Source organism: Anser cygnoides, chromosome 20, assembly GCF_040182565.1.
Source record: "Anser cygnoides isolate HZ-2024a breed goose chromosome 20, Taihu_goose_T2T_genome, whole genome shotgun sequence".
Classification (NCBI taxonomy): domain Eukaryota; kingdom Metazoa; phylum Chordata; class Aves; order Anseriformes; family Anatidae; genus Anser; species Anser cygnoides.
Genome location: NC_089892.1, coordinates 10797548 through 10825366, shown reverse-complemented (window position 1 = coordinate 10825366; position 27819 = coordinate 10797548). Strand labels below are relative to the sequence as shown.

Below are 27819 nucleotides of genomic sequence, written 5' to 3'. Positions count from 1 at the left end.
AGCCTGGCTCCACCAGCACTGAGAAACATGCCATGAAGAAAAGGCTACAAGAAATTATATTCTCCTTTTATTTACCTATGACCATGACAATGTATTTTTGCTAGCTGCAGAGATGCTTCGCACTGTAAACTGGGCACCCGGACGCATGCAGTCCGTCCAGCTCCGCCAGGTTCAGCAACAACCCCCGCGTCTCAAAACGCAATATTTTTATCCAGAGTAGGGAGAGCATCTGATTCACAGAGCTGCTTATCTCCATCAGCAAACCCTCTGTCGTCAGGGCAGGATATGTACACCCAGGCTCCCCCAGCGGCCCGCTGCTAGGGAATGTTTTTTTTCCTTTTTTTTCCTTTTTTTTTTTCAGATAAAACCTGCAAACTTAGAAAATGTTGCACGCACTCATAAAAGAGAAGGCTTCCGCTCCATGGGAGAACTCCGCCGCGACACGCACAAATATTGCACTTGTAATTTCGGAACGGGAAAGGACACGAGGATTTCCTATTATACAGCAATGCGTCCAGCTACAGGAGGTCAATAAATAAACCAGGAGGCGAGGGGTGGGAGCAGGAGGGTCGGCTGCACCCCTGAGGCGCAGGGCAAGGACCTGCCACGAGCGAAGGAAGCGCCAGGCCCCTGCGAGTCGGCTGCTCCGGGGTAGCCAGGAGGCACCTCTGGCAGGAGAAGCGCAGCAGCACCGCGGGGACGCTCCAGTTCAGAAGTCTTTTGTCCAGGGATGGTGCTCGCTTCGGTGATGTTTTCCCCTTGCCGGAGCCCTGCACAAAAGTCTTCCTCCTCCCTCCTCCTTGCCGAGTCGGGATCTCTCATCGCCTTCCAGCGATGCTCACAGCTCAGGCTTCACAGTAGTCTTGTGGGAGCTTCCCTCCTGGCTAAAATCCATGCCGGAGCCACCCCGAAGGCGTCGTACCAGCGATGGTGAGATGGGGTGGGTGACGGAGCAGTACCAGACTGCTTGGCTTGTTGGTCCCCTCAGCCTCGTGCTCGGTGCCTTCGGCTGCCCCACGCCCGTCGGCCGCAGGGGTATGGCTCGGGGGCACGACCAGCAGCAGGAAGGCACGCTCCCGCCGTCCCCCCGGTGAGGCCACCACCGCCGGTTCCATGTAAACACGCAGCTCCCAGTCTGCCCCGAGAGAGTCCTTGGGTCTACAGCGGGGAGCTGGCTTTCTTCTGGTTAATTATGTCTAAGTACAAGTCAGAGCGCAGGAAGCGGGGGTACGAGTCCTTCTCCATCAGCCCGTAAATCCTCTTCTGCGCGAGGTCGAAGCAGCCGCGGGTGATGTTCTGCAGGTTCTCCTTGGTGTGCTCCCGCGTGTATGAGTCCAGGTTCACCTGTGGGAAGGGAGAGCAGCACTGTGAGCAGCTCTGCACGGCCACGAGGCACGGAGCCACGCGCCAGGGCAGGAGCCAGCCTCACCTCCTTGCAGGACTGGATGGCGATGTACTCCGCAAAGATCTTCTTGGCCTTGGAGACCATCTTGGACTGGGATTTGATCTTCTTGTACTCCTCGCACGCCAGCCAGAACTCCAGGTTCTCCTCGCTGAACTCGGTGCGCAGGAAGGCCCTGAAGGCTGCGAGCCCATCTGCGGGACAGACACACGGCTCTACTCCCGGACAGACACACGGCTCTACTCACAGAGGTGCAACCTAAAATCCCTCCCTGCGTCACCCCCTAAAAAAATCCCTCTCAAATTCCTGTGCAAAGCAGAGGGTGCAGGCAGCGCTGCCTGGCCTGGCAGCACCAATGTGAGCCACACGAGTGCTGAATGCCCAGGTCTCAGCCCAGCGGCGTGCACACAGAGCCGAGAAGCAGAGGCTCGGTGGGGAGCGGGGGCAGCGATGGGGACAGGACCCCCCTGCCATCCCTGCGGGGATGTCAGCGTGATGTGGGGTGCCGCAGCTGCGATGCGTGGTAGGGCAAGAAGGGGAAAGGGTCTAAAGCAGCTCCTGCTCTGCAGACCCCAACCTTGCATGCGAATCAGAGCCTTTCCCTCCCCAAGAACCTCCCCCCCCCCCCCAACTCCTATAGCAAAGTCCCCCCCAGCCTGGGAGGAGAAAAATGGGTACAGGAAAAGGGCAGCTCATTGCCAACCCCCTGCTCCCCCCCAGGCACAGGAGGGATTAACAGAGGAAATCGCAGCTTTCCCCATGCACATGCCTGGACATCCCCTGGTGGCAAAGGCAAACGAGAGGGGCAAACACTCACATTTGTGCAGCAGCAGCTTCTCCAGGGACTCCCCCCACTTGAGAGCTTCCTCGGGCGCAGGCCTGCAGGAGAAGGGCCGTGCGTTGGCAAAGCTGCGGCTGCTGCCTGCCACACGCTGCCCCCACTGCCCGGGGGCAAAAACCTTTCCAGCAGCAGCAGTATCACCGCGCGCCCTGCTACGGCCGGCACCGGCACCCGCAGCACACGAGCAGCCGCAGGCAGCAGCTCTGCAGGAAGGCAAGCTCTGCCTTTTGAGTGGCAGGAAGAAAATCTGATATACAGAGGGCTGGCTGGGCAGCCGTGGCTGAGCGAGCACTGGAAAAGCTCGGGGCAATGCTCAGGAGCTGCGTGACAGCAGGGATTTCAGACACCCCATTCAAGCCGCCAGGCACGAGGCCGGGCAGGGCTCGTCTCCGGCTGCTGGAGCACCTCCAGAGCCAAGCGGTTTCCCAAAGCATCCTCCAGCCAGTTGAAAGTTTCACGTACTGGGCAAAAGCAGGGAAATTTCCAGCCCAAGCTGCTGCTGTGCTACTGGCACAGGGCAAGGACCTCCCCGCTGCCTGAGGGGGTTTTTCAGCCAAAAAAATGCTTTTAACACAGCTCTGGCTACACGAGCTGTTTGCCCGCAGCCTCCCCCCAGCCGGGGTGACCACCCCGGAGGTGACACTCAGCCCAGCCAGGGCTTGTCCCCAGCCCCCGTGCACCTGGGTGCTCCCCGGTGCCGTGCCCCACGCCGCCCACCCGCGGCACCTACTTGAGCGACTTGAGCACTTTGTCCAGCTTGCCGGAGGGGTTGGCTCCTGGGGACTCGTTTCTCCGCCGGAAAATCCCCAGCCGGTTCTTCATGTCCTTGGCTCTAGAGAAGAAGAGCGAGTGTTAGGAGGCGGGCAAGGTGGGACGCACACAGCACCCAAGGGTGCCGGGACCCGCTGGCAGCCTCGTCTCGCCCGCCACCTACTCCTTCATGGTGTGCCGGCGCTGCAGGCTGCCGTTGTGCGGCCGCTGCACGCCCAGCAGCATCTCGGCGTGAAACTCCAACGGCTGCGGCTTGGAAAGGTCACGGAAAAAGGGCATGGCTGTCGGGACGGCGGCTCCCGGCGTGACCGGCCCGGCCAAGCGCTCGGGCGCTCTGACGCCGGCTCGGGGCCGTGCTCCTGCCCGGGGCAGCGGGTGCGGAAGTGGGAGGGCTCAGCGCGGGCGCTGCGAGCGCTGCGTGGCGTGGACGAGGCGTGGGTGAGCAAGGGCTGTGTCAGCCCCGCCGCTGCTTCGGGCGGCCCCGCCGTTGCTGGGGAAACTCTAGGAAAGGTGGAAAAAGCAGCGCCGAGGGCGGAGAGTTGGGGCCTTTCAAGGGATGGCGGGGAAAATAATCGCGGCGGGGATTTACGAGCGCTATTTATAGAGCACGGGCGTCCTGGGGAATGCGGCGGGGCCGGCGGCGGGGCTGAGTAGGGTTCGGAGCTGAGCGGGGACAGCGGCGCTTTGCCGTGTCCCCTCTGCGGGGCTGGAACCCTCTGGTGCTCACACTTGTCTGGTGCCAGCCTGGGGTGGGCACGGCCATGGGGACGTCTCTGTAACGGGGTGGCTGGGACATGCTGGTGACCCACAGCACTGCCACCCTCCTTGGGTCCCCGTACTGCTGTCCCTGGAGAGGCAGACACACGTGCACCTGGGCACGGAGCTCCCCGTTTCCCCAGGAAGCTGCCACCAGCACGAAGCAGCAAATTTTGGCAGCTGCCATGGGAAAGGGCCCAGCCCTGCCAAGGCTCCCAGCGGGCAGCGGAAGGTGGCAGAGGTGACGGGGCCAGGACGGGCGCGGACGATGCTGTCCCCTCGTGGCACAGCTCCTGCATGACACCACAGCATGCTGGGGACACGCAGGGGACACACAGGGTGACACAGGGCACAGGGTGTTTGTCCCGCACAGAGGGCACTGAGGCCACCAGGGTGGATGGAGCCTCAGGGGGGCACGGCCGGGCCACCCCAGCCACCTCCCACGGGTCCCACATCGCTGTGTGCCCGGAGGAGCCACCCCTGAATGTGGCCTGAGCCCCACAATGTGCCCAGGGCTGGCTGGGGACACACAGGACACAGGAGGGTTTAAGTTGCCCCACTCTGACTGATGCTGTCTGAACCCACAGCTGTCCCCAGCTGCTGCCAGGCACCATCACAGCCCTAACACGGGACAAATGGATCCAGGCGAGGAGCCTCACACTCCAAACCCCATCTGCATCCCATCACCGCCCCACCAGCAAGCCACCGCGCGGGACGAGCCACCCCACACAGCTCTGAGCAACAATTTCAGCACTGTTCCCAGTTTAGCAACACGGCCACCGCAGCTGGGAGCCTGGCAGGGCTCGCAAAGCACTGAGGAGCCCTTGTGTGCGCACATCCGTGCGAGGGAGCAGCGCACGTGGGCTGCCCGCTCCGCACAGCCCTCTGCAAGGCGCCGGCCACCCGCAGCGGGCAGCCCCGCAGCGCGCCGGGCTGCAGGTGCTCACCGGCAGATCTGCCAGCTGCAACAGGCCAGGAAGCAACACCCAGAGGAGTTCCCACGTTTAAAACCTGCAAGACACCGCTCTCTCACTGCTCCCCTTGCAGATGCTTGTAAATAAATAGCAAACAGCTCAAAACCTGGTAGCACCAGCTGTGGGCATGCACAGCGCCCAGGTGCAGCCAACCTGCAGCATAAGGTGCCACAGCGAAAATAACATTTCATAAGGAATTGCCGGTTTATGTCTGCAGTCACCCCTACACAGTGATCTGCCCCCAGCACAGCTGCGAGGCCCCGTCCAGCCCTGCCTCCCCGTGCCACATCCAGCCCTGTCCCTGCCAAGCGCATCGCCCGTCCCCGTGGGGAGCTCCGCTCCTACCTTTCCAGGTATTTCTCGGAAAAGTCCACCATGGTGTGGTACATCGGGGAGCGCCCGCCTGCGAGCAGAGACGGTGCCAGAGAGGCGAGTGCCGAACCCCGGCCACTTGCACCATAAATACTCCTGGTGGCCAGCTGGCCACCCGGCCGCGCAGCCAATAGCCGGGCGGTGCGATGCGCCGCGCTCCCCGCGTCCGCGGCTGCCTCAAGGTGAGCACAAAACCCTCCCTGCACCCGCCCCCGCCCCCCCCCCGCCCCGATTCCCCCAGCTCACATGGGGGATGTCCCTGCTGCAGATGGCAAGGGATTTATTTTAATTTCAAGTGTCTGGAGTAAAGGGGGGGGGGGGGGGGTGTGGATAATGAAAAGAGCTAAAAATAGCCAGCTGCAGCGGTGCGTGGGAGCGCGCGGGACAACAGTGCCGCTCGCTGGCAGGCTGCGCGGCCGTGAAGCCGTCGAGCCGGCGCGTGCAGCCGCCCGCCTGCACAGCCAGGGCAGCTGCAAACACGTGTGGCTGCTCCACCTGCCCCAGCCACGTGCAGCGGGGACGGCCCCGGGCCCCGGCACCCTGCGGCAGCGATGCCCCGACGCATCCTGCCTTGCAAAACCGGAGGCAGCTCGTTCCAAAACAGCCCTGCCAGCACTCCAGCCTCCAGCAAGCTGCAGTTGTGATCGTGGGAAGCAAAGGCCACGGCTTCCTTGCCCTCGCCCAGACCAGCTCCGGGGCATCCCAAATCCTTACCGGCAGTGGCAGGGCTGTGGGTGTCCCTTGGTGGCCCCCATGCTCGGGGCTGCCCCCACCATGCTGCCAGCGTGCTGCGATGCACACGCCCCACAGCCTGTCCCTGCAGGGCGAAACCTCCTCCCGGCATGGGGCCAGCAGGAAGGAGGCCCCCAGGTCACGTTTCACAACTCACACGTCCTCTCACCGAACCCGGCGTGGCGGGAGAGGAGCTTTGCTGACCCCGGGGAGCTGCATCCCCATCCCCCCAGCTCCTTCGTCCCATCCGTCAAAGTAACACCAAGCCACGGATGCTCCCCACTGGGCTGGGCAATGTCCCCGGAGCGCATCCCACCTCCTCCCCGAATATCACAACTATGTGAAACCATAGCTCATGCCCATCTTTGCTGCTTTCCTCCTGGCAAAGCTTGGGTGAAGGAGATGGGGGGGGGACCCCAAAGGTTTCCCACATGAGCAGGGCTCAGCCCGACTATCTGACCATGGGAAGCAGCCATGGCACAGTCCGATGCCACCACAGCGTGACACTTACAGGCTCCTGCTCCTTTTCTTGCGGGAGGTCTCGTCCCCTTCATCGCAGCTGCATTCGGGGTCACCTCCGCTCAGCTGTAGGGAAGAGAAAAACAGCGTCTGCATCACCGTACTGGTGCATGACCGTGTAGGTGCCAAGTGCCACCAAAAAGCCCTGCCAGCATCTCCTACGGGTCCCCGTGCCCACACAGCAGCCACGTGGCTCCTTCCCCCCGCCACATCTGGCTGCAGCAAAGTGAGGGAAGCCAAGCTCCTCTCCCCTCCACCACGGGAACCTGCGTCCTCCTGCCTGTCCCACGGCACCCCCAGCCCACAGTGGACACCTCACAGGTGGTGGCCCGGGTTCCCCTCTAGTGCTGACAGCAGCACCTCCTGCAAGGACACCCACATCCCCCTTCCCGAAGCTTCTATCCCAGCTGGGCTGGGCACCCAAAAGAAACTCAGGGTCCCCCGGAGAGGCTCAGCCAGAACTGAACCACATCATGGCAGCTTTGGGGAGCACCCAGGGGTTCCTCTCCCTGACCACCACCCTGGGGTGGCCTGGGCAAGGTGGGCGAGGTGGCAGCACCTCGGAGGTGCTGCAAGGTTGGGGTGCCACCAGTGCAGCCTCTGAGCTGTGAAGCCCAGGGCCAGGCATGGGGAACCCTTGGACCACCTTAGCTCAGGGGCTTTGCTACTTCACCCGTTACTGAGCACGGCTGGAAGGGGCTCACGGCCAGCCCCACACCCACACCCAGCCCCACATCCAGCCCAGCCCCACGCCGCTTGCTCAGGGCGCTTTCCAGGATCGCCGTCCCGCAGCCGTGCCGTGGGAACCAGCTGCGCAGCCCAGCGGCCCTGGGCTCGAGACTTTTGACACTTCCTTCCATTCTGCGCCCGGGTTTCCGGAGTTTATCAGCCCCAAACAATGCGGCCCCTGCAAAGCGCCTTCCCCCCGCAGATAGGGCCCGGCGGGCGGGCCGGCCAGGGCGACGTGCAGCCGGGGCACGCTTCCTGCCATTGTCCGGAGAGGCCCCGCCGCGCTCAGGGACAAAAGGCAGCAGTGGCAGACCTCGGCCCGAGGGGTCCCAGCGCTCCCGGCCACAATGTGCTCCTAGAACAACAGGGCCCCGACCGCGGGAAGGAGGGGAGCAGGGATCCGTGGGCATGATGGTGTTAAAAGGGACAACAACATGAGCCCCTCTGCAGTGCTGCCGGGGAATAAAACACGGTCTGGTGGACATAGCAAGGCCACTGGGTGCCGTAGTCCTGCAGGCATTGCTGGGGCTCGGTGCTGCCGCGGGAGGGGATGCAAAGGGGAACTGTACATTGTACGCAGCGTCCTGGTCTCGGAGGGTTTCATTGGACTCCTCAAAATGCACAGAGCTCCAAAAGTCCCTCCCAAGGGTAGGCGGGGGAATGGCCGTGGCCGAAGCCCTGTGCACGGAGAGGCAGCGCGGTGGGAGCAGGCTGGAGGACCCAGGGGGAGGCGGGTTGAGGCAGCAGCCACCCGGAGCCGGACAGAGCCACTGTAGGAACAGGGACAGCCAGAGGTTCCCTTGCCAGCACTGTCTGTCCCCGTCCCTGCTCTGAAAAAGCCAGGTCTGGTAGGCAACGGGGCTGTTTCTTTTGGGGGAGCTCAGCTTGCAGCCTGGTGGCAGCCGGCGCTGCAGCAGCCCCTCGCTGCCGAGCTGTGTGCTCGCGGGCTGCACACACAGCGGCACCGTGAAACCTGCCTCGTGCCATGCCGGCACCTCAGGCGCCCCGCCACCGCCACCACCTCCAAGAGGGTCTGGGCTTCCCTTTTGCACAGCAGCCCCATCTGGCTGCTCTGTCAGCCCTGTAAGGGCTCTCACCTGCTGGCCAGGGCCTCCGAGCCCAAATCACGCTCCAGGAGACAGCCTCAGAGGTGGCTTTTGAAGCAGCAGGTGGCTGGCATGGGGAGGGTTAACCCCATCAAGGGTTTAACCCCATCGTGCTGCTGTGCTTGGTGGCGTGCGGGGCTCGGCACCAGCACCTCCTGCCAAGGAGCCAGCCGAGGTGAAGCAGCATGCAATGTGGTCCTGAGCACTGCACGGTGCTCTCAAGCAGTGTGACGTGGTCCTGAGCTGTGCAGCAAGGTCCCAAGCCAGGTGGCAGGGTCCCAAGCCATGCAACACGGTCCTGAGCCATGCAATGAGATCCCAAGCTGTGTAACAAGGTCCCAAGCCACGCAACGCGGCCTTAAGCCATGCAGCGCAGTGCCAGGCAGCACAACACGGCCTCAAACCACGCGATGCAGCCCTGAGCAGGGCCCTACCCACGGCCGCTGGCAGGGGCTCAGGCAGGCAGGACAGCACGCGGCCGCTCTCAGCGCTTTCACCCAGGGGGACTGAGTGTGGCGGTCTGGCTGGGATGTTACCTTTCCCTGCAGCAGCCCATACGGGGCTGTGCTCTGCGCTTGTAGCTAGAACAGCACTGTCCTGGCCCTGCCACTGTGAGCAGCATTTCACATGTGCAAACACCCGTGTGAGCCTCTCTCTGTGGATCTCAGCAGATGGTAGCTCTTGTGGGGCCCTGTGGGCTCTGGTGACACCATGGGGATGCCCACCCCAGCACCAGCACATGGTGACATCCCCAGGGTGCTGAGTGTCCCCCAGAGCTGGCACTGGGGACCTCCCTGGCCTGTCGGACACCAGCTTTGCCACGGTCATGGAAAGAGGGGCCCCACACAGGGACAGCTCCACCCTGGGGACATCACCCATCCCCAGGGCCAAGCAGGACCCAGCCGCCCCGCGGAGCCAGCACCTTCCACGTACCTTCCTGTGACCCGAGAACAGCAGGGTGAGCTGGTGGATGGAGCCGCCGTTCTTGGTGAGCTCCTTCTTGAGGGTCCTGGGGGAGGGCAGGGCCCAGTGGCCCTTGGTGCCCTGGCTGTCCGAGCAGTTGAGGGTGGTGTCGGAGGTGAAGCAGTGGCTCTTGGCCTCCTGCAGCAGGCTGCCCTCGCTGTGGGTCCGGCGCCGCAGGGAGTTCTGCACGCTCAGCGTGTAGACGGGCTGACAGCCCGACGTCTCGATCATGCTGCTGCGCTTCGCCTCGCTCCTCTCCAGGTAGTTCTCGTCGCTGTCGTCGTCCTCCTCTTCCTCCTCGTCCTCGTCCTCATCCTCCTCCTCGTCTTCCTCGTCCTCACCGTCCGTGGTGCCACCGGCTGTGCCCGTCGCGCTCTGGCTGAAGGTGCTGTCGAGCCGCACCTCGGGGATGACGAAGGCCGGCAGGGCGCCGTGCCGCTCCTCTCCCTGCTCCGGCTGCTTCTCTGCCGGGAGAGGCCCCTGGGCGGCTGCCGGTGCCTCGGCCGGAGCCGGGGCCTCTGCGGCCGGAGGAGCTTCGCCTGCAGCCGCCTTCCCGTCCTCTGAGTGCATCTGCCCCGGCTTCTCAGCGTCCGTCTCCAGCATCTGCCCAGGAGATAAAGAAGGATGAAGGCAGGAGCATCCCAGATCTCTCGCTGGCCACCCTCCCACGCAGCCTCTCCACTCCCAACATCCCAACCACAAGGCTGGCCCCAAACCCTACAGCCCTAACAGTGCTCCAGTGGGGTGGGACGGCATTGTCGCCTTGTCCCCCCCAGCACCCAGTCCCACTCCTGCTCCCCAGAGCACCACGTCCCCGCTGTGGCTATGGGGTGGCAGCAGAACGGAGCCACCCAGCTCTGTGCTCCAGCAGCACCGTGGGCGAGCGGGTTTGAAGGAAACCAGAGGTCATGGGGTCGGTGGTTCCACCACGGAGGCAGAGCTCAGAGCAGCCTCCTTACCCCGACAGCTCCCTCCTCCCTTTGGGAGCAGCTGAGGGGCTCAGCAGAGGCAGGAAAACCCAGAAACACTCACCCAACAGCTCCAGCCCCTCCTGCCTTGCATTATTAAGGGCAGGAGGGAAGTGCTGGGCTCTGCTCATCGGCCGATTGCCCAAGGCTCAGCCTGGCCACAGCCCTAAGCAGTTCGGCCCCCCCCGGCCGCGGGGTGCCCCATGGCCACGCGCTGTGTCCTTGCAAAACCACAGCCGCTCCTACCAGCTCTGGTCAGTTTTTTAAGCCTTTGGGGCCGTCTTCTTCCAGCAAGCGTTGCCCTTTCAAAGGGAAAAGCCTGGGGTAGCCCAAGGGAAAAAACCCCAAGGATTTTTCATGAGCCGGGGGGAGCCTGTGACGAGCTTCCCTGCCAGAGCTGATCCTGTCCCCCCCGAATTTCCCTTGGCACGGATGCTGGGTGAGCCAAAGGGGCAGCAACAGCTCGGCAGGGGAGATGGGGTGAAGCAGATAGAAAGCCCCACCCCAGAAAGCGCTGCCCACGCTGGTGTGCTGGGGCAGGTGTTGTTATACAGAACCCCAGGTAACAAGTCGCACAGCAAAAACCATTACCGTACCCCAGACAAAATCCGGGCATTTTCAAGATCCCAATGGAAAGCAGAAAGTCAGAGTTAGCAAAGCCACCATCCCCATATAAATCAGGTTTACTCCAAAAGGAGTTGGGAATTAGCCCGTCCAGCCTCACATCCCAGTACAAAGAGAGGTGAGGGTGCAAAGACCATGCAGCACCCAACAGCACCCACAGGGACCTCCTAAAGGGCCCCAAAAACGGGCCAGGTTTCCAAAAACTGCTCAGGTTCAGCTGCCCACAGCCAGCTGCCACCTGGGCAGCACACAGGGCAGCTCGCCCACGGCTGCCCGTGCCTTGGTCATCCCCAGAGGTGCCCCCTTACACCAGTGACCATGGAGAGGACCCAGCTCCATCCCCTGCAGCCTGGCGTGCAGCAGCCAGCAATTTGGCATCATCCGACCTGCCCCAGAACAGCTGGATGTGGTGGGAGGCACAAAGCAAACGCTGGGTTCAGCCCATCCCTGGGGCTCTTTCACTCCCCCAGTGTAATTTCTTGCAAAAGGGGATGTTTCCAGACCTGCCGTGCAAGGATGCTATTTGCACCAGTGTGTGTTTTACTGATGTTGTTTACGTCTTATTTGTATTGCAATCACTGTCATCATTATTTCATGAAATAATTAGAGGAGAAACCCACGCAGCCCTCAGTTCACCCCTGCAAAGCCCTCCCTGTCCCTGACAGCTCCCTATCTGTCCTGTCCTTCTGCTGAACGTTTCTGGTTGCCCACATCTGATAAGGCCCTAGAAGGAAACGAACAGGCTCCTTTAAAATGAGAGACATTTGGGGATTAAATTAAATCCCTTCGCTAATTCAATCAGAGAATCTGCAGCTCTTCAGCGGCACAGAGGATGTGAGCAGGAGACTTGCCACCGAGCGAAGGTTTCATCTTGGGTTGAAAGCATCACCGGGGCTGTGAAATCCTGTCCTTGCAGAAGAGCCATGGATGAGCTCTGCTGGATGTCACCTGGTGGTGGGGAAAGGCAGGGAAGGATGGGACAGGCACGTGGTCGTGGTTGGTCAATGAGCCCAGCCAGGGCTGGAGGCACCAGGGACTTCATCAGCACGGAGCCAAGGGACACCTTGCTAGGCAAGGCCAATTTGGGCCAGTGAGGACAGGGCTACGACCAGGTTTCCTTCCCACCATCATCGTAGCCAAGGGGCTCCAGGAGGAGGCAGGAGACGGAGGCAGTGTTGCTGCTGCCTCAGCAGGGAGGTGAAGGGGACTTCTGTCCTTACAACTTAAGGACTCTGCTGAAGCACTTGGCCTCTGCTCAGCAACTTGGCCTCACTGCCCTCAACATCTGGGTCTTCCATCCTTAAGGTCTGCATCCTCCTGTCCTCCGTATCTGGGTCTCCCTGTCCTGAGCCAGGGAGGCTGAGGAGCTTCCCTGCCTCCTCCCCAGGGGGCCTCACACATCACTCTTTCAGTTTCTGCTTCAGACTTCGTTGCCAAGGCAGCACGTCCCAAGAAGGGGAAGAGAAAGTAGAAGAAAGAGCTGTCTCCAACCCCAGCACAGCTTTCTGGGGTAGCGTTAGGGAAGAAGAAGGCTTGCTTTGAGATCTACTGAGTCCCTAATATTGATTACCCCATTGACCAAACCTCAACACACCTCAAAAAAGCCAGACTTTGTCCTGCCTACTCCAGCATCTTCACCTCTACCCGCTGCCTGGACTCCCTCTGCCTTTGGGCAGCTCATCAGTCACTGCCACGAAGGTTTTCCTGATGCCAAGACGGAGGAGAACGACTGCAAACCTCTGCTCTTCGGTCTGCAATTTGATCCAGTTTTTCTGGTTGCTGCTGCTCTGACGCCAGCAGAGCAACCTTCAACCAGCAGATGTGGGTTTGTCAGCGCGGCCTCGACTTCTCCAGCACTTCTTTAAATAACATGCCCTTTGTGGTGGCCCATGGCTGGGACTTCCAGCTGGGAAAATACCGGCCACAGTGACAGCACAGCTGTGAGATGAAGCCTGTGCTGGCCTTCCCCTTGTGCTGCCTGTTCTCACACGTTGCCAGAAGTGCCGTGATATCTGACAGCCCTAAATCCACGGCTATGGGAGGTCAGGGGATTTTTTTGAGGGTCTCAGCTTCTTATTTCAAACCCTTGTGCTCCTCCTGACGATGGAGATGCTGTGGCTCAAGCAAAGCCTGGACACAAGAAAACTGAATTCAGCCTTTCCTCATTTGTGACGTGGATGCTCAGATTTTGCGATGTGCATCTTTCTCTTGTGATGATACTGGGGAAGAGGAGGCTGAATGTGCCCGTAACTGCACTGCCCTGTGCCCAGGCAGCTCCTCAGCAAAAATAGGGCTGGGAAAATAGGGAGGTCCCTGCAGGTACTACACTGTTGGACATTGAGCAGAGCAGGAGAGCACAGAACATGCTGCTCCAACTGCGCTGGAGCTCCCGAGGTACTGCTGGAGGAGCTGCTCCCGTGGGCTGCCCCTGGTCTGCAGCATCCCTGTCCTCCTCCAGTCCCATGGAAGAACTGCTCTGGTTCCTGCTCCCCCTAATCCTACCCTTGTTCAAAGGTGCCCCCAGCTCACCCATCCCTAAAAGCATTTAACCCCATGGCAATGAGACCACATCTCTCTCCAGGGAGATTTTGGGGAGGACACAGTGCATTCCCTGTGCAGTGGAACACCCCTCCCCAGGGCAGATGGGATGCAGGAGCAGCACCTACATCCCCCAGGGAAACACCAATGTTTCCAAAACACATTTTTCCCAAAGTAGTAGGGAAAAGAAAAAAAAGAATTTCAGGGGTCGTAGCAAGGGACAGACTGTGTGCAGAGCCATCAGATCAGAAACTTCTAACTGGCCCTCTGCAACGCTACCAAAATCATTGATGATGAGCTCCTTAAAACTTAAAAAGAGGCCATTAAAGACCAATCAAACACATAGCTATGGGAAGCAGCATCTAAAGACACAGCACGGGATTGACAGGAACGAAATGAAGCCAGAAACTTGAAGCAGAACTACCAAAACTTGAGTAAATTTTCTTTGGTCATTCTGAAAGTGCTCCCGAGCATCAGCCCCCAGCAGCGCCGCTCCTCGTCCCTGAGCTGCAGAGGCTCAGCGCAGCGTGGCCGGAGGCCAAGGGCACATCGCACAGCAGGGTTCTCTACCCATTCGCTGCTTCATTACTGCATCGATGAATAATTGATACAGAGCAATTAACGTAACAGCAGAAGCAAGCAGGGATGTATAATCCCAAACAGCAGGATCCAACAGCGTGCTGTGGCGGGGTGGCGAGGGTGGATGTATGCCTCCAGTGAGACACCCACGGGGGTGTGAGTGCCCGTAATGCCCAAAAAAACTGGGCTTGAAACGTTTCAGAGTCCTGGAAGGAGAAGCTGCCCTCCGTGGGAGGAAATGATCCCACGCCAGCAGCCTGCACTAATCCCATTACCCCATTACCGCCATCCCCAATTGATGGCTCTGGAAATGGGCCCTGACTGGGGCATTGCCCAGCCCTGCGGCCGCACTCTGCGCCTCTCCCTGAGCCACCCGCTCCCTGCATCGCGGCAGGGGACAGGAGCTGCTGCCGTGCCAAGGGCAGCAGCCTGGCACGTGGCGGGGGCCGGGATTTACATTGCAGGGGTCAGGTCCCGCTACACACAGGATGGAGCCAGGTCGGGTGGCTCTTGCACTCTGCATTTTGGGATCAGATGGCTGAAGGTGTTGGCAAACGACATGGGACAAAACCTCCCTGTGCCACGTGCTCCAGTTAATGTAGGTTTAATGCCAGTGCAGCACCGACTGCTTGGCCCCCGGACAGCCTCGGCCACCCCAGCCCCCGACCTGTCCCCAGCCCAGTGCCTCCCTCCCCACCGAGGCTACGAACACGCACCCAGCTCTGAATTTAGAGGCAAGGTCTGAATTTGTTCTCTTGTCCCCAGTGCCAGTAAACGGAAAGTTTCCAAAAGGTTGCAAAAGCCCTGGGGCAGAAGGTGCGTTGTCGCGCTGCGATGCTGCTCTCTGCAGCGAGAGCCAGCCGACGTGGAGCCGACGGCACAGCCACACACAGCCCAGATTTGCAAGGGAACCTCAGAAAGTCCCCATCACTGCAAACACCCCCTTGTGCCCACCAGTGCTGCTCTTTACCAGCCCTTCCAAAGCTGCCACAAACAAAGCCGGGCGGCAGCAGCAGGTTCCCCAGGAGACTGCCAGGAACAGCCCGCGGGGACCGGGACCTGTTATTTAAAAGGACACCAGCGCTCCCGAGGCACGGCACAGCTTCCCCGACCTGCCAGATCCCGCCCAACCAAGGCTACAGCCCTCAGGCTGCAAACTTGGCAAGCAAAACATACCAAACGCGGGCTCTCAGATGCATCCCAGCTGGAGCAGCATCTCCCTCCAGCCCCGACGTGTGCCCGCGGCCGCGGTCTGGCGGACGCTGGCGCAGCGCGGCTCTGCCCCTGCCGTTATTAATGTCTGTGTCAAGCAGCAGCTGAAGCCGCCCCAGCCTCTCCCAGACACCGCTCCCTCGTGCCCCGCGTGCTATTTACGGCTCTGCGAGCCATCCCTGGGGGCACCATTACCTGCTGGTAGGAGTGGACGTCCGCTCTGCCTGGAGGGAGAGCCATGCATCACACCGAAACCCGCCGCCTCGGCTTCCGCAGCTCTCCCCTTCTCCTGCCCTGTCCTGCCCCTGAGCAACGCTGAGCCGCAGACCAATTTCGGTGCTGCTAATGAAACCCTGCTGCAGGTGGGCGGTTGGGTTTTTTCCAAAGTACTTTCTATGGAAAAGGGGCAGCTCTGAAGAGGGGGATGCTCTGCGGCGCGGTGTGCCAGGGTTTATCTGCACCACCGCCACCGTTCACTGATGGGTGCCCACGGCCGCGGGGGCACGCCGTGCTCAGCTCCCCTTCATCAGGGGTGCACAGCCCAGGGTGTCACCATGCCAGGGGTGCCTCCTGGGATTCAGAGCACCCCCAGTCCCGTACTTGGAGATACGGCTCCAGTCTGCCCAAGCTGGGCACCAGCCTTGGTCTGCAGCCTCCCCGACCCAGGTAACCCAGCGCAGGAAGGCAGTGAGATGATGTCTGGGTCATAAATATCCCTGGCAGTAAGAAAGCAGCAGGGTGGGGAAGGGGAAAGAAGGAGCAGATCCCAGCAGCAGCAGCAGCACAGCGGGGCTCGGAGAGGGGCACGGATCAGCACACAGACTTGAGCAGGCCCTGTAGCATCCAATCTTCAGTCCTGTCCTGGCCCTGAGCAAGATCCCAACTCTTTCCCTTATCCGTGTGATCCCAGAGGTCACAGCTTGCCCGGGGAGAGCCCAACCACTGCTGCCACCCCTAGCGTGTCCCCAGGAGAGCCCCACAGCTCGACAGGGATGGCTGTGGGGGCCGGCATCCCCACCATGGGTACAGGTGAGCCACCTGACGGCCACGCAGAGCCATCTCCCGCACCCAGCGCAGCCAGGCTGAAACCCAGTTTGTCAAAATGTGTCCCCACATCCCGAGGGCTGAGCCCTCAGCATCCCTCCCCTGCTGGGGCAACAGGCAGATGTTACACGGTGTGGTGCTGGCTGGAGGGGAACCTCTCCGTGGTGTTATCAGCAGGGGCAGAGCACTGTCCCCCTGCGCAGGATGAGGGAGGTGACGGCAGGAGCCTGAGCTGCTGCACTCAGCCACCGCAGAGCTGTCGCAAAGGTCTCGTCCCAGTGGCGCTCACAACAGGACCACAAGGTTGGCGCTGAAAGCCACTGCTGCTGCTGGCATGGATGGTGGCAAGGAAACGACCGCCTTAGAGAAGGGATCTGGCAGAGCTGCTCTGGCTGTGACCAGCACCGACAGGGCCATGTCTGAAGGTATCCCGATGGTGCCAACGACCCCAAGGGTGGCTACAAAGCCTAACACAACCCACCTGCGGTCACCAAACCTTCCCCTGCAGCTGCATCAGGAGGTGCCTGTTATGGGGCAGGATGCTGAGGCTCCCGGAGGGAGCAGGATGAAGCTGTCTCCAACTCCTGCGCCACTCTGGGCATCACCACCCAGAGCCCCCCAGCACTTCAAACATAACATCCTTCAGCTGTGCAAAAATTTCAGGGTTCAAGTAACTATTGCAATGGCATCGGTGACCCCCCTCCTCCTCCCCAGGGCCACCTTGTTTCCCTGGGGCACCAGTGGGTCCCCGAGGGTGCTGGTGCGAAACCACCCCAATATCCCCCATCAACGTCTTGGCACTGCATGGACATGATGCCTTAGGGAGCTGTGCAGCACGGGGCACAGACACCAGCAGCTTCAGAGCCAGCCTGGCTGTGCATTCACAGCCCCCTGCTAGAAGGAAAGAGCAGCTTCCCGAACCAGGAGCTGTTTGGGTGCAGGAGAGCAGCGCTCCAGCCCAGCAGACGGTGCCAGCCCTGCCTTGCACAGCCAGCATCCCCCCGCCACAGGCAGCGCTGCGCCAAAGCACTTCCAGCGCCTTCATTAAATCACATCAGCGCTGGCTTCAACCACTTAGTCTGTGCCTTTGACAACCCCGTGCAAATGATCTCAACGATGCTCAACCCCCCCTGGGCTGCTGGCACTGCTCCCTCCAGCATGCTCGCTGTTACGAGTCCTTCTGGGGATTCACGAGAAACAACCTTCAAGGGTTTAAAAATGCCCCTGGCTGCGATAGAGGTGCCGGCGGCTGCTTCAGCCCACACTCCACCACCACGTCCTCCTGTTCGGGGGGACGTGGCATTGCACGCAGGAGCACATTGCACACAGAAGCACATTGCATGGCGCCAGAGAAACAGGAGCTGGTGTTTGCTGGAGGGGAGAGGTCTGCTCGTCTAATGGCTTTGGAGTCCAGCTAAGCAAACGAACAAATAAAGCTGGAGCCAGGGCTTTCAGCTGGCCCCATCTGCTCTGCCGCCCCTCCTGGTACGCGCGTGCCTTGGGAGCCTGCAAGCGGCTGTCCCGAGCTGGTGGCCCCAATCGCATCTCCGTGCCACCATCAAGTGGTGGACACTGAGCATGATGGAGCCAGGGCTTGGTGCGGGGGGAAATGCTGAAAAGCCTGCCCAGGTGAACCCTTGCCGCCCTGCGCTTTTCACCACATCCTTGTGCTTGGGAGCGGAAGCCAACTGTTGTGCACGAAGGGGTCAGGGGGATGGAGGAGCCCCAGGAGCCCTCAGCACCCACATGGGCTCGCCTGCACTGCAGGGAGCTCACAGCCAGGTCAGGACAAGACCCTGCATAAAGAGCACCCCTATGTTCATAAAGGGATGTTTGGGACATGCTTTGAAGCACCACAGGGAGCTGAAGCATCCCCCCACATAGCCTTCAATGGTCTGGTTGTGTCTGGGGCTTGCTCCTGTGGAAGAGGGCTACCAGCCTCCCGGGAGAGCTGACCACAAAAGGGAGCACACTAAACACGGGATGGCTCGACCTGGGTGGCTCAAGCTGCAGCTACTTCTTCTATGGTCACATTCACACACATTGCTATCTATTTAACTCCTATCGCAGCTGAATTAGAGTCAACGTGTTGTCCTCCTGGCCCAGCGGGTGCCGAGGGCGAGCTCCCCATGTCAGCGTGCATCGAGGTCACCAGCGTGGATTCAGGGCCCCGCTCGCTCTGGTGGCACAGGGGCCTCCGGCAGAGATGTTTTCCTCCAGACTCCTCAGTGGTCGGAGCTGAGCTGGACCCTGCTGGCAGGGGGACAGGGTCTCCGTTCCTGCAGCCTCCCAATTCACGGTGTTACCAGAGCAGCCTTTGGCTGTCCTTAATAACAAGTTTTTCCGGCCCAGGGCGAGACTGGGCTGTGCTCGCTGGCTTGGAACAACACAATTATTTGCTTTACTTTTGTAACCTGGCTCATAAGCGCTGCCAGCTGAGGCTTTAACCCTTACTGAGGCAGAATAAACCCCGATGTTTTCTCCTCCATTTGAGCAGCCTGACAGCAGGAGCAGGGGGCTGGGAGGGCGCGTGGCAGGGGCCGGGCTGGCCCTGTGGGTACTGCGTGATGCGGACTGAAACCTTGGTCCAAAAGCAGCGCAAGGTGCAGATTCCTCCCCTCCTTCCTCCTCAGAGAGCTGATGGTGCTGACCATGCCCCCGCTGAGCACAGTGCCCCATGAGTGCTGGGTCGGGGAGAGCATCTCCCCCGTGTCCCCCAGCCGAGTGCTTGTCCCAGCCACCCCAACACCTTGGCCGCACCAGCTCAAGGGCGCACACGGGGAGCCTCCAAAGGGATGGGGAAGAAAGAGAAACAGGTTGCTGAGGGCAGCGAGCTGCTGGGCATGGGGAGGGCAGAGGGATGCAGGCACACAGCAAGGGGCACGCCGGGGGCCCGGGGGGTGAGGAAGAGGAGGCAGGGCAGGCATGGGGGACAGGGGAGGGGTTGCCCCCACCTCCAGGAGCCTCTCCCTGCAGTGCAGGCGCCTGGGGAGTGCGGCCGCCCCTCTGTCTGCGGATCCACCGCCTCGGCACGGAGCCCTCCCGCACCCGCTCCGGCCCTGGTTTCAATCATCCCTCAGTTACACGCTGTTTGCTTTTGTTGACAGCACATTTACTTGCACTTGTCAAGCACGCTGTGAATAGTGAGAGAATCAGCCCTGCCCTTCCTGATCAGAGGAAGGGGCAGGATGGGGCCGGCCCGGCCCTCCCGCGGGCGGCTCAGCCCCAGAGCCGGGGCGCAGGATCGGTCCTTGCCTGCTCGCACCGTCGGCAGCCACGGGACAGAGAGCGGCGGCCGGGATCTGAAAAGTGCTGCGGATCCACCACCTCCCACGGGAAACAAGGGGAGCGCCCGTCCTGGGCTCCCACGGCCCAAAGTCCACACCACAAAGTGTCCGTAATTATTTAGCTTAAGGATAATCTACATCTTTCAGATACAGCCAGCCATCATCTCCGAGGTAATCTCAGGTCACGGAGTCAGAAGGAAGAGTAATCAGCCGTTCTGAGTGTGGAAGACACAAAGAAACAAGCAGTGAGAATCAGACGGTCGTAGCAGGTTCGTTATCATCAGGGTGTTGTGCCACTAATTTCAGCCCCGGCAGCCAAAGCAGCTGGAGCAGCTCCAGCCCTGGTGCCTTGTCCTCACCCCTGCTCTGCAGATTGCCCTCTCATCAGTCCTGCTAATGTGGAAACTGGACCAGTGCAGCAATGCAGGGTTAAAAAAAGCACCGTGCTCTGCACAGATGGCCATTATTTGGCCCAAGGAGGCAGCCTGGCTAACTCGATTAATTCATAAAGCTGCTTTTGCTGTAATCACATTGCCGTGGCTGTGGTTCCTCACCAGCACTGGCCCACCTCCCGGCTCCGCACCTCCCTGTTTGGGGATGTTTGTCACCAAATGGGATCCCCCCAGTGATGTGTTTTACAGGGCAGGTCCACAAATCCCTGTCCAGCACAACCACGGGGCAGGGAGCAGCTGCCCAGGGCAGACCCGGATCTGATTACAAAGGTTGGGAAGGGTTTGTGGATGGAGAAAATACCAACAAAACAACTCCTGGGAGCTGCTGCAGCCCACAGGACAGGCTCGCCACTCAAGGAAGTTCAGCCAAGTCCTACAGTGGCAGCAGAGAAGCCACCAGAGCCCCACTTCCACCCACATCCCATCACCTCTGCAGGAGCCACCAAGGGACTGGCCAGCAGGACCACACATTCAGCCTGCAATGACTGGCAGGAAAAGCTCATCAGGACCACGGCTGGAGCTGGTTTATCCCTCAGGGATTTCTCTCCCTACACCTCCAGAGCTGGATGCACCAAGTGCTGGTGGCTCCCAGAACGCAGCAGCTTCGCCTCCCAGGAGATGCTCCCCGAGGTGGTGATGGCAGCTGCGCAGAGCCATGTCCCTGAGCCAGAAGAACATGGCCCCGGGGGCCTTGAAAACCAAGAAGTGCCATCCCAAAGTGCAAAATCTGTCTGAATTCCCACACCACCACGCAGCTTTACTCAGACAGTCCAGCCCCTGCTCTCCAGATGGGACCGTCCTGCAGGAGCGTCTTTGCCCCACCACACACCATGTGCTCGGTGCAGGACTAGTAGCAGCATTACCGTGTTGGGGGGAGAAGCCGTTCCCTCCGTGGGGGCTGCGGAGGAGCCGCTCCCTGCCCGAGCAGTGTCCCCTCCTCTGGCAGCAGCACGCAGCTGGCACAGCGCGCGGCTCTGCCTGGCACCGAGGCCACGCCGGCTCTTGGCTCCCGACGCCCAGCAAAGCCCACGTCCCCAGACAAGCTGCCTCTCGCCAAGCTGGAGCAGTTTCGAAGGCTTTGAAAATCAGATTTCCATTTGGAGTAGAAATCAGCCATGCAGAAGCTGATATTCCCAGCCTAATTTTCCTGTTCACAGAGCACAGACACCAGCCGATTTCCCTAAATAGCCCTAATATCAAATGGCTTGCAAGCAACAAGCAAAAGCTAATGGACCACTTCTCCATTTCAAGAAGCAACCGATTTTAGAATCACAGAATCACAGAGTCATTTGGGTTGGAAGAGACCTCTAAGATCATCGAGTCCAACCCTTGACGTAGCACTGCCAAGTCCACAACTAAGTCATGTCCCTAAGCACCACATCTACACACATTTTGAATACCTCCAGTTATGGTGACTCAGCCACTTCCATGGGCAGCCCGTTCCAATGCCTCACAGCCCTTTCAGTGAAGAAATGTTCCCTAATTTCCAACCTACACCTCCCCTGGCACAACTTGAGGCCATTTCCTCATCCTACCGCTTGTTGATCAGGAGAAGAGACCGACCCCAACCCCGCCACAAGCCCCTTTGCAGTAGTAGTAGACATAAGACTTGGTCTCTAGAACATGTTCTCCATGTCCTCTGGCACATTTTCCCAGCTCCTGCCCCCCGCACACCTCCCGCAGTGCCGGTGTCCCCAGGGATGCCCACCCTGACGCAGACCACTCGCGGCAGCCCTGGCTGCAGCCCGGCCACGTGCGCGGGCACTTAGCGTGCTCTGATGCCACACTGAGCATCCTCGTCTTGCTGCTCAGGAGCTGCTCCCCGCGCTGTTTCCTCTCGCCCTTCAGGACCATGTTTGTTTTAAACTTGTAGACAGGGCAGTTTCTACCTTGCTGGGATGGAAAATGGCGCTATGGACTCCGTTAAGCACCAGGCAGTTGCTCCCACTGCTTCTTTTCTCCCTTCTAGCCCTATATCCTACCAGTGGGATTTCCAACAGCTTCAGCAAGTGTAGACAAATTCCCATTGTCACAAACCCGGAGGGCTCACCCTGGCTGTCCTCCACTCTCCAAAGCTTTCCCTCTTCCACAGAGGCACAGAAAAGCCTTAGAAAGGTTTGTGCCCTCTCTTACAGCCTTTTTTCACCTGTCTGGTGGCCAGGCCCCTGAAATAGCCCAGGAAGCAGGCACTCCCCAGAGCTTTGCTCTGAGCCACGGGGCTTGTAGGTCCAGCAGAGTGCCAGAACTGAGGCATAACCCCACACCCTGCCTTGGACACAGAGCCTGGGGTGGGGAGGGAGAGAGAGCTCATATTGTGATGGAGAGCTGACAACATCTCCCCCATTGGAGAAGCTCAGATTTAATGAGACCCTGCAGGGCTTCATCTCGGATGGCCTCCCAGCCCAGGCTGGATTGCACCCAGGCCGGGGCAGAGCCACGGCACCGCGTCATGCCTGCAAGCCACAGCACGGGCAAGCGAGAGAGGTGGCAGAGCCTTGTCACCGGACTGAGCTGCCCGGGGCTCTTCGCATGGCTACAGCTTTGGTTGTTAACCACGTTCTCAGGCTTTTTGCGTTGTTGCTATTTTGGTAGGTCTGGAACAGGCAGGAAAAGGAATCCGGAGGCTCCGTCTCCTGCAGAGCTGATGTTTGGGCTGACCCAGCGTGGGACGCTGCGGGGCACAAGCCGCATTGCTCTGGCAGCAGCGCAGCTCACATGGCGAGAGTGAAAGCCGCCTGCCCCCGAGCCCGACCAGACCCAGCACCAAGGCTGCACCCACACTTCCCCTGGGCACGGGAGCTGCTCATCACCAGGCACAGGGAGGTATTTGGGTGTTTTGCCCCCAAGATTCGCATTTGCATCACTTAAAGCACTTTAACTGCTCAGCACAGTGTGTTTCCCTAGTCCCACAGCTGTGGGTCACCCACCAGCCATCCGAACCCAACCCCTGGGGGACCAGAGGAGCCCAGCACAGACTGCCGCTGTCACATACCTCCCCTTAGAGGCATCCCCGGCCACGAAGCAAGTGGACAGAGGTGTTAACCACATCCACACCAGGCACACATGCCCGACAGTGCTTCAAACCCACTCCACGCACACATTTCTCGTGCCAGCACTGCCGAGACCACACTCCCAGGCCAGGCTGAATCTCTTCAGTGTGGGAAAGTGCTGGTGCAGCCGTGCTAGGTAGGAAAACCAGCGCTCAGAGGGCCTTTCTGTGCTTCGAGGCCGTCAGTGGGGGCCGGACCAAGCCTCAGAGTCCACCTGAGTGCACAGAAGGGACACGTCTCCGCACCACTGCTCCCATGACCCGAGCCTTTTAATCAGGACCCAGAGATCACGGCCTCGACCTCTCCCTCTGGACTGAGTCCTGCCCTACAGCCAGGCTCTCCAGAGAGGCTGTACACTGGGTTGCACGGTCTCAGCTGTCCAAATACAGATGCTAGGAGGCGTCAGGAGCTGGCAGCTCCCTGAAGTCTGCCTCGACTCGGGTCAGCGGATGCAGATGCAGCCACTGCTTCCCCGAGCAGGGCAGGAAGCTGCAGACGCAGCAGCGCCTGAATGCAGACTCACTCCTCACCTGGCAAAAACCAGCCCCCGGAGCGAGCCGCCTGGCAGGAGCATCACCAGAGGAAAGCCCCCACCGCAGGCAGAGCCCCGTGATGCTCTGAGCAGGGATCTCGAGCAGCAGGGCTGCGTCCGCACGGGTCGCTTACCTTGTTCTCTGTAGGAGCCGATGCCGGATGTTGCTGCTTGGTGATGTTCTCAGCCAGACACCAGCAGATCCTCTTCTTCTGCTCCTGGGAGTAAGCCTCCAAACTTAATAAGCACTCCGACTTCTGACGTAAAGGAAACACAGGCAGAGAGAAGGTCATTAGCTGTGTGTCGCAGGCCCCAGCTTTGTTTGCAAACTACTCGCTTCCAACACACTGTCAGATGAACGCGAGTGTAACGGGAGAGCGCGCACCAGCGTCCGGCGCTCTGGGCATGAGAAAGTAAAACAGATGGGAAATCAGCCGCACAGTGGCATCTCCTCCAGACAGAGGGAGAAAGGCTGCTGCGGTGCAGAGCAGCAGATTTCTGCTATAATAAGTGGGAGCAGAGCAGTACGGCACGGGCAGAGCACCAGCAATTCTGCACCCTGTGCCATCACAGTGCAAACTTGCTAATTCAGCTAAATTAGATGATGGAAATTGCTCTTTGCTGTATGCAAACATCAGTGAGGGGCTGTAGCGCGAACTGATGAAAACAAGTGCCTTTGGGCTGGGCAGGGCTGGGAGGGGTGCAGGGGCAGGCCAGGCTCTCCCTCGCTCCTTCATTAAGGCACGCATCGGGGTCGTTTGGAGGAGGATGCTCCAGCTCTGGTCACGCGCCGCCTGTAAGCAACGTGCAGCAAGGGAGGAATGGAGAGAAAGGACAGGAACCCACCCCAGCTGAGCCCATCGCAAGCCTCAGAGCCTGCCCACCGCCCCAGCCCCTTCCCTACACAGCCCTGTTGTGATATGGACCTGTTCGTCTTTGACATATTTTCTTTGGGCCAGGTCCCTCTCATTTAAGAAAGCTTCTGACCAAATTCTCTTACAAATGTCTCCCAGTGCTTAAAATACTCATCTCTTGTGCTAAAAAAAAAAATAAATCAGGCTTTAGTAGCAACTGGTGCCCGTTAGGATTTTGCAGGTCTCGCTTTAAAAAGGGTCCAGAAATGCCCACGGCTGGGTTACCACCTTGTGTGGTCAGATGTGAAAAAGAGCAGAACTTTGGGACAGAACCGCAAAGGAAGAAAAAAGTCACACACTAAAAGGGGATAAAAAAGGCCTTTCATTTCCCCCTAGGATTTCCTTGCAAAGGGGCAGGACTCTGCTAGCCTGTTTTTCCCAGAAAGGTCAGACAGAACTAAGGAACTTGCACTTTGTGACTCCAGAGACAACACAACCAAAAGGGGAAATGCCATTTAGTCACACCATTTAAGACTCTGTTTGCATTGGATGCTAACTCGTTCACGTGTAATTCAAAATTCCTGCTAAAGAGGTAAACAAACCAGCCTCCTATGTAAGCTCTAGAAAAACAGATCTCTAGTCCAGCTCTTTGCCCCACCAAGGAGACTTCCAGAGAGACAAGATTTGATTTTTCTTACGTCTGTGCATCACAACATCTATTCCTGGAGCAGAAATGGGCTTAAATATTGAAAATGCATACTCGGGCTTGCTTATAAACCATCAAAATCAAACAGAGGTTTGTGATTCAGGGACACAAGGTGCTGTGTCTCCCCTTGCCCCGTATCCCAACTGCTCTGATGCCCTGTGCACCCGCTGGCGCAGCACAGTGCTCTTTCCCACATGTCTTGGTTCCTCCCAGTCCCGTGCCGGCAGATCACCAGGCTGTACCCCTGACACCCACTGGTCCCTCAAAAGGCACTTAATTGGTTCTGCTTTCAGAGGAGGGGATGGGTGCCCATCTGCCGTGCTGGAAATCCAGGCTGGCACTTACCCACCCTGCTCTTGGGGCAGAAGCAAACAATGGCAAGGACTCAATGGAGCCTAAAAAATATCAGCACAGCTGCTAAGAGTCGAGCGCCACAATGATGCTGTAACTAATGTACGCTCCGCTCCCTACCAAGCTTTTGCAATTCCCCGGGCGCAAGGTTTAAAGCGATTCCAAGGGCGTCTCATCTCCCCTTGCTCATGATGGATGCACAGCTCACCTACCCCTGCTGTGCAGCCCCTCGCTGATTTGATTACAGTCCCCATCTCTCTGATTGAATTTGGCATAAAGCGATGCTCAGCCGCCACCGGCTGCCGAGAGCAAAGTGCCCCTCTGCCTCCCACTGAGCCTCAGCAAGCCGGCGAGGCTGCCCGGCCCCAGCCCGGTGGTATTAAGGCCAGCAGAGGAGATCACCCTTTTGCCCGGTCCAAGAAGTCAGATGGGGAAGCCAACTGCTCCCCCTTTTTTTTTTCCAAGCTGTATTTCAGTTTTATCCAACCCGGGAGCACAGGCTGATTGATCCCTGAGGCACCGTGGGCAGGGCTGAGGTGCGATGTGAATTGCCAAAATTGCATTTGCCCGATCTGTACACATTTTGCTATCATTTCTACTCTACAGCTGTGAGGTCTCAGCACCTTTACAGTGATCTTAAACCTCTCCAACACATTTTCAAAGAGAAGAACCATGTCTCACCATCTCTCATCAAACTGCTCCCCCCAGACAAGGTGCACCTGTGTTGGGGAAGGACGCAGCCCAAACCTCAGGGCTGAGCACTCCCAGCTGCTAAAGCACAGGCTCCGGCTTGCAAAGTGCTTTGGGATCCGGCCAGACGGAGAACAGACCGACTGCTACGTGGGACAGAGCTCTACCTAACGGCACATGTCCCCAGAGGCCAGCCCCAGCCTAGGGACCAAGCTGAGCAGCTCAGCACAGCCCAGAGCAGGGAAGCAGGGCTGCAGCACGAGCCGCCGCGCTCGGGAGCCGCTCTGGGAACCGGCCTCCCCGCTATTGTTTTCATTCAGGGAGGCTGCCGCTTCGCCTGCCAATATTTACAAAGAGAAAACAGGGTTTAATCTCACAGTGCTGGGAAAGGAGGATGCAGATGGCGTGAAGGGGGCGTTTGTGACCAGATAAAGTGAGCGACTGAAGTGGCTGCCAGTTGCTTTCTGACTGCGCTCACCCCAGTGTTTCGAAAAACATGTTATTGCAGGTGCCACACGGGAGCCTCCGGTGAGCCCCCGGCTCTGGGGCAGTGCCGGACCCTGCACCAGGGCAAGGCCCCATGGGAGAGCAGAAGTAAAACACGTGTAGGTGGAGGAGGACCCAGACTGGTCAACACAAGCCCCAGATGTGCCGTTTTTCGGCCAGGGATTGCCCAAAGGACGATTCCCATTTGCTACATGGGAAAAGCTCTCTGCTGCCGGTGTCCCCGGGCTGAGCCCCAGCCCCACTGCGGGGAGACGGCAGGACTGGGGTCAGGGCAGGCAGAGCTCCCGGGTGCCCCGGCGGACACCGGCTCCACAGCCCATAGATCAGCCGAGGGCCTCCTGGAGAGCAGCACCATGTCGCAGGAGGGGCCCCCAGACCCTACACACCAAGCCCCTGTGCTGCAGACACGTCCCTCGGTGCAGGACCCAGCACAACAGCATCGTGTGCACAAGCACGGCTCTACACATCGCTGCAAAGCAAAGATGCAATAATAACGAGCCAGCCTCAGCCTAACACCTTCAAAGCCTTGAGCTCAGCAACCGGCCCGGCCCAGGGGCTGAGTCCATTCATTGCCACCACCCCTCACACCAGCAGATGCAATCCCAGGGCAGCCAGGTCCCTGTTTTCCCCAGCAGATCAGGGGATGTGCTCGGCTCCCCTCCCCAGCCCCATAAACCCCCTGCAAGGTTCATGGCAAGGTGCTGGGGGGCCACGGCTCACAGCCCAGCTCAGCTCTGCCCGGCCCCTGGCCTCGATCGTTCTGAGCCTTGGTCCATGGCCAAAGCCAGCAGAGATCCCAGAGGGGAAGTACCTCGGAAATGGGCTCCAGACTACAATAGCTTTCAAATCACAGAGCAAACCCTCCACCGGCGAAACAGCAAGCCCTGGGAATATCCTGTGCACAAAACACGGGCAACTGCTGGCTGGTTACTTCATGACCCGCAGACCTAGGTCTGATGAGAAAGTTCAGTCTGCTCCTGTGCTGGGGGGGCCATGGGGGCCATTCTCTTCCTGTGGTTTTTGGACTGCTGGGCACACCGGTGGTGCCCAAAAATCAAACACTGGTGATAAGAGCACGGGTCCTGTTGACAGCCAGGATAACCAAAGGAGCTCACGGGTGCTTGAGCAGAAGACGTGCATGGAGCAGCCATTCATGGAGCACAGCCATCTCTGCAGAGAAGAGCAGCTTGTGGCTGTGCGGCTTATTTTTCGGCCAGGGAGGCTCTATAGCTGAAGGTAAAGAACAGAAGCATCCCATCC

General features: G+C 59.6%; 1 protein-coding gene across 6 annotated transcripts in view; it reads right to left on the bottom strand.

Moving 5' to 3' along the window:
* Positions 1-45: 45 nt before the first annotated feature.
* RGS3 (regulator of G protein signaling 3) overlaps positions 46-27819 on the bottom strand; it is a 79030-nt gene continuing 51256 nt past the window's right edge. For 4 of the 6 annotated variants that reach the window (XM_048054866.2, XM_048054877.2, XM_048054888.2 and 1 more), the window contains 7 exons: positions 23586-23708; positions 9136-9768; positions 6360-6433; positions 2974-3075; positions 2220-2281; positions 1430-1596; positions 46-1344 (listed from right to left, as the gene is read on the bottom strand). In XM_048054866.2, the coding sequence (XP_047910823.1) occupies positions 1159-1344; positions 1430-1596; positions 2220-2281; positions 2974-3075; positions 6360-6433; positions 9136-9768; positions 23586-23708 (1347 nt within the window). In that variant the 3' untranslated portion in view covers positions 46-1158. Of the gene's footprint in view, positions 1345-1429; positions 1597-2219; positions 2282-2973; positions 3076-3177; positions 3870-5089; positions 5234-6359; positions 6434-9135; positions 9769-23585; positions 23709-27819 lie in introns of those variants that run through there. The other 2 variants (XM_048054920.2, XM_048054913.2) reach the window with 2 other exon arrangements.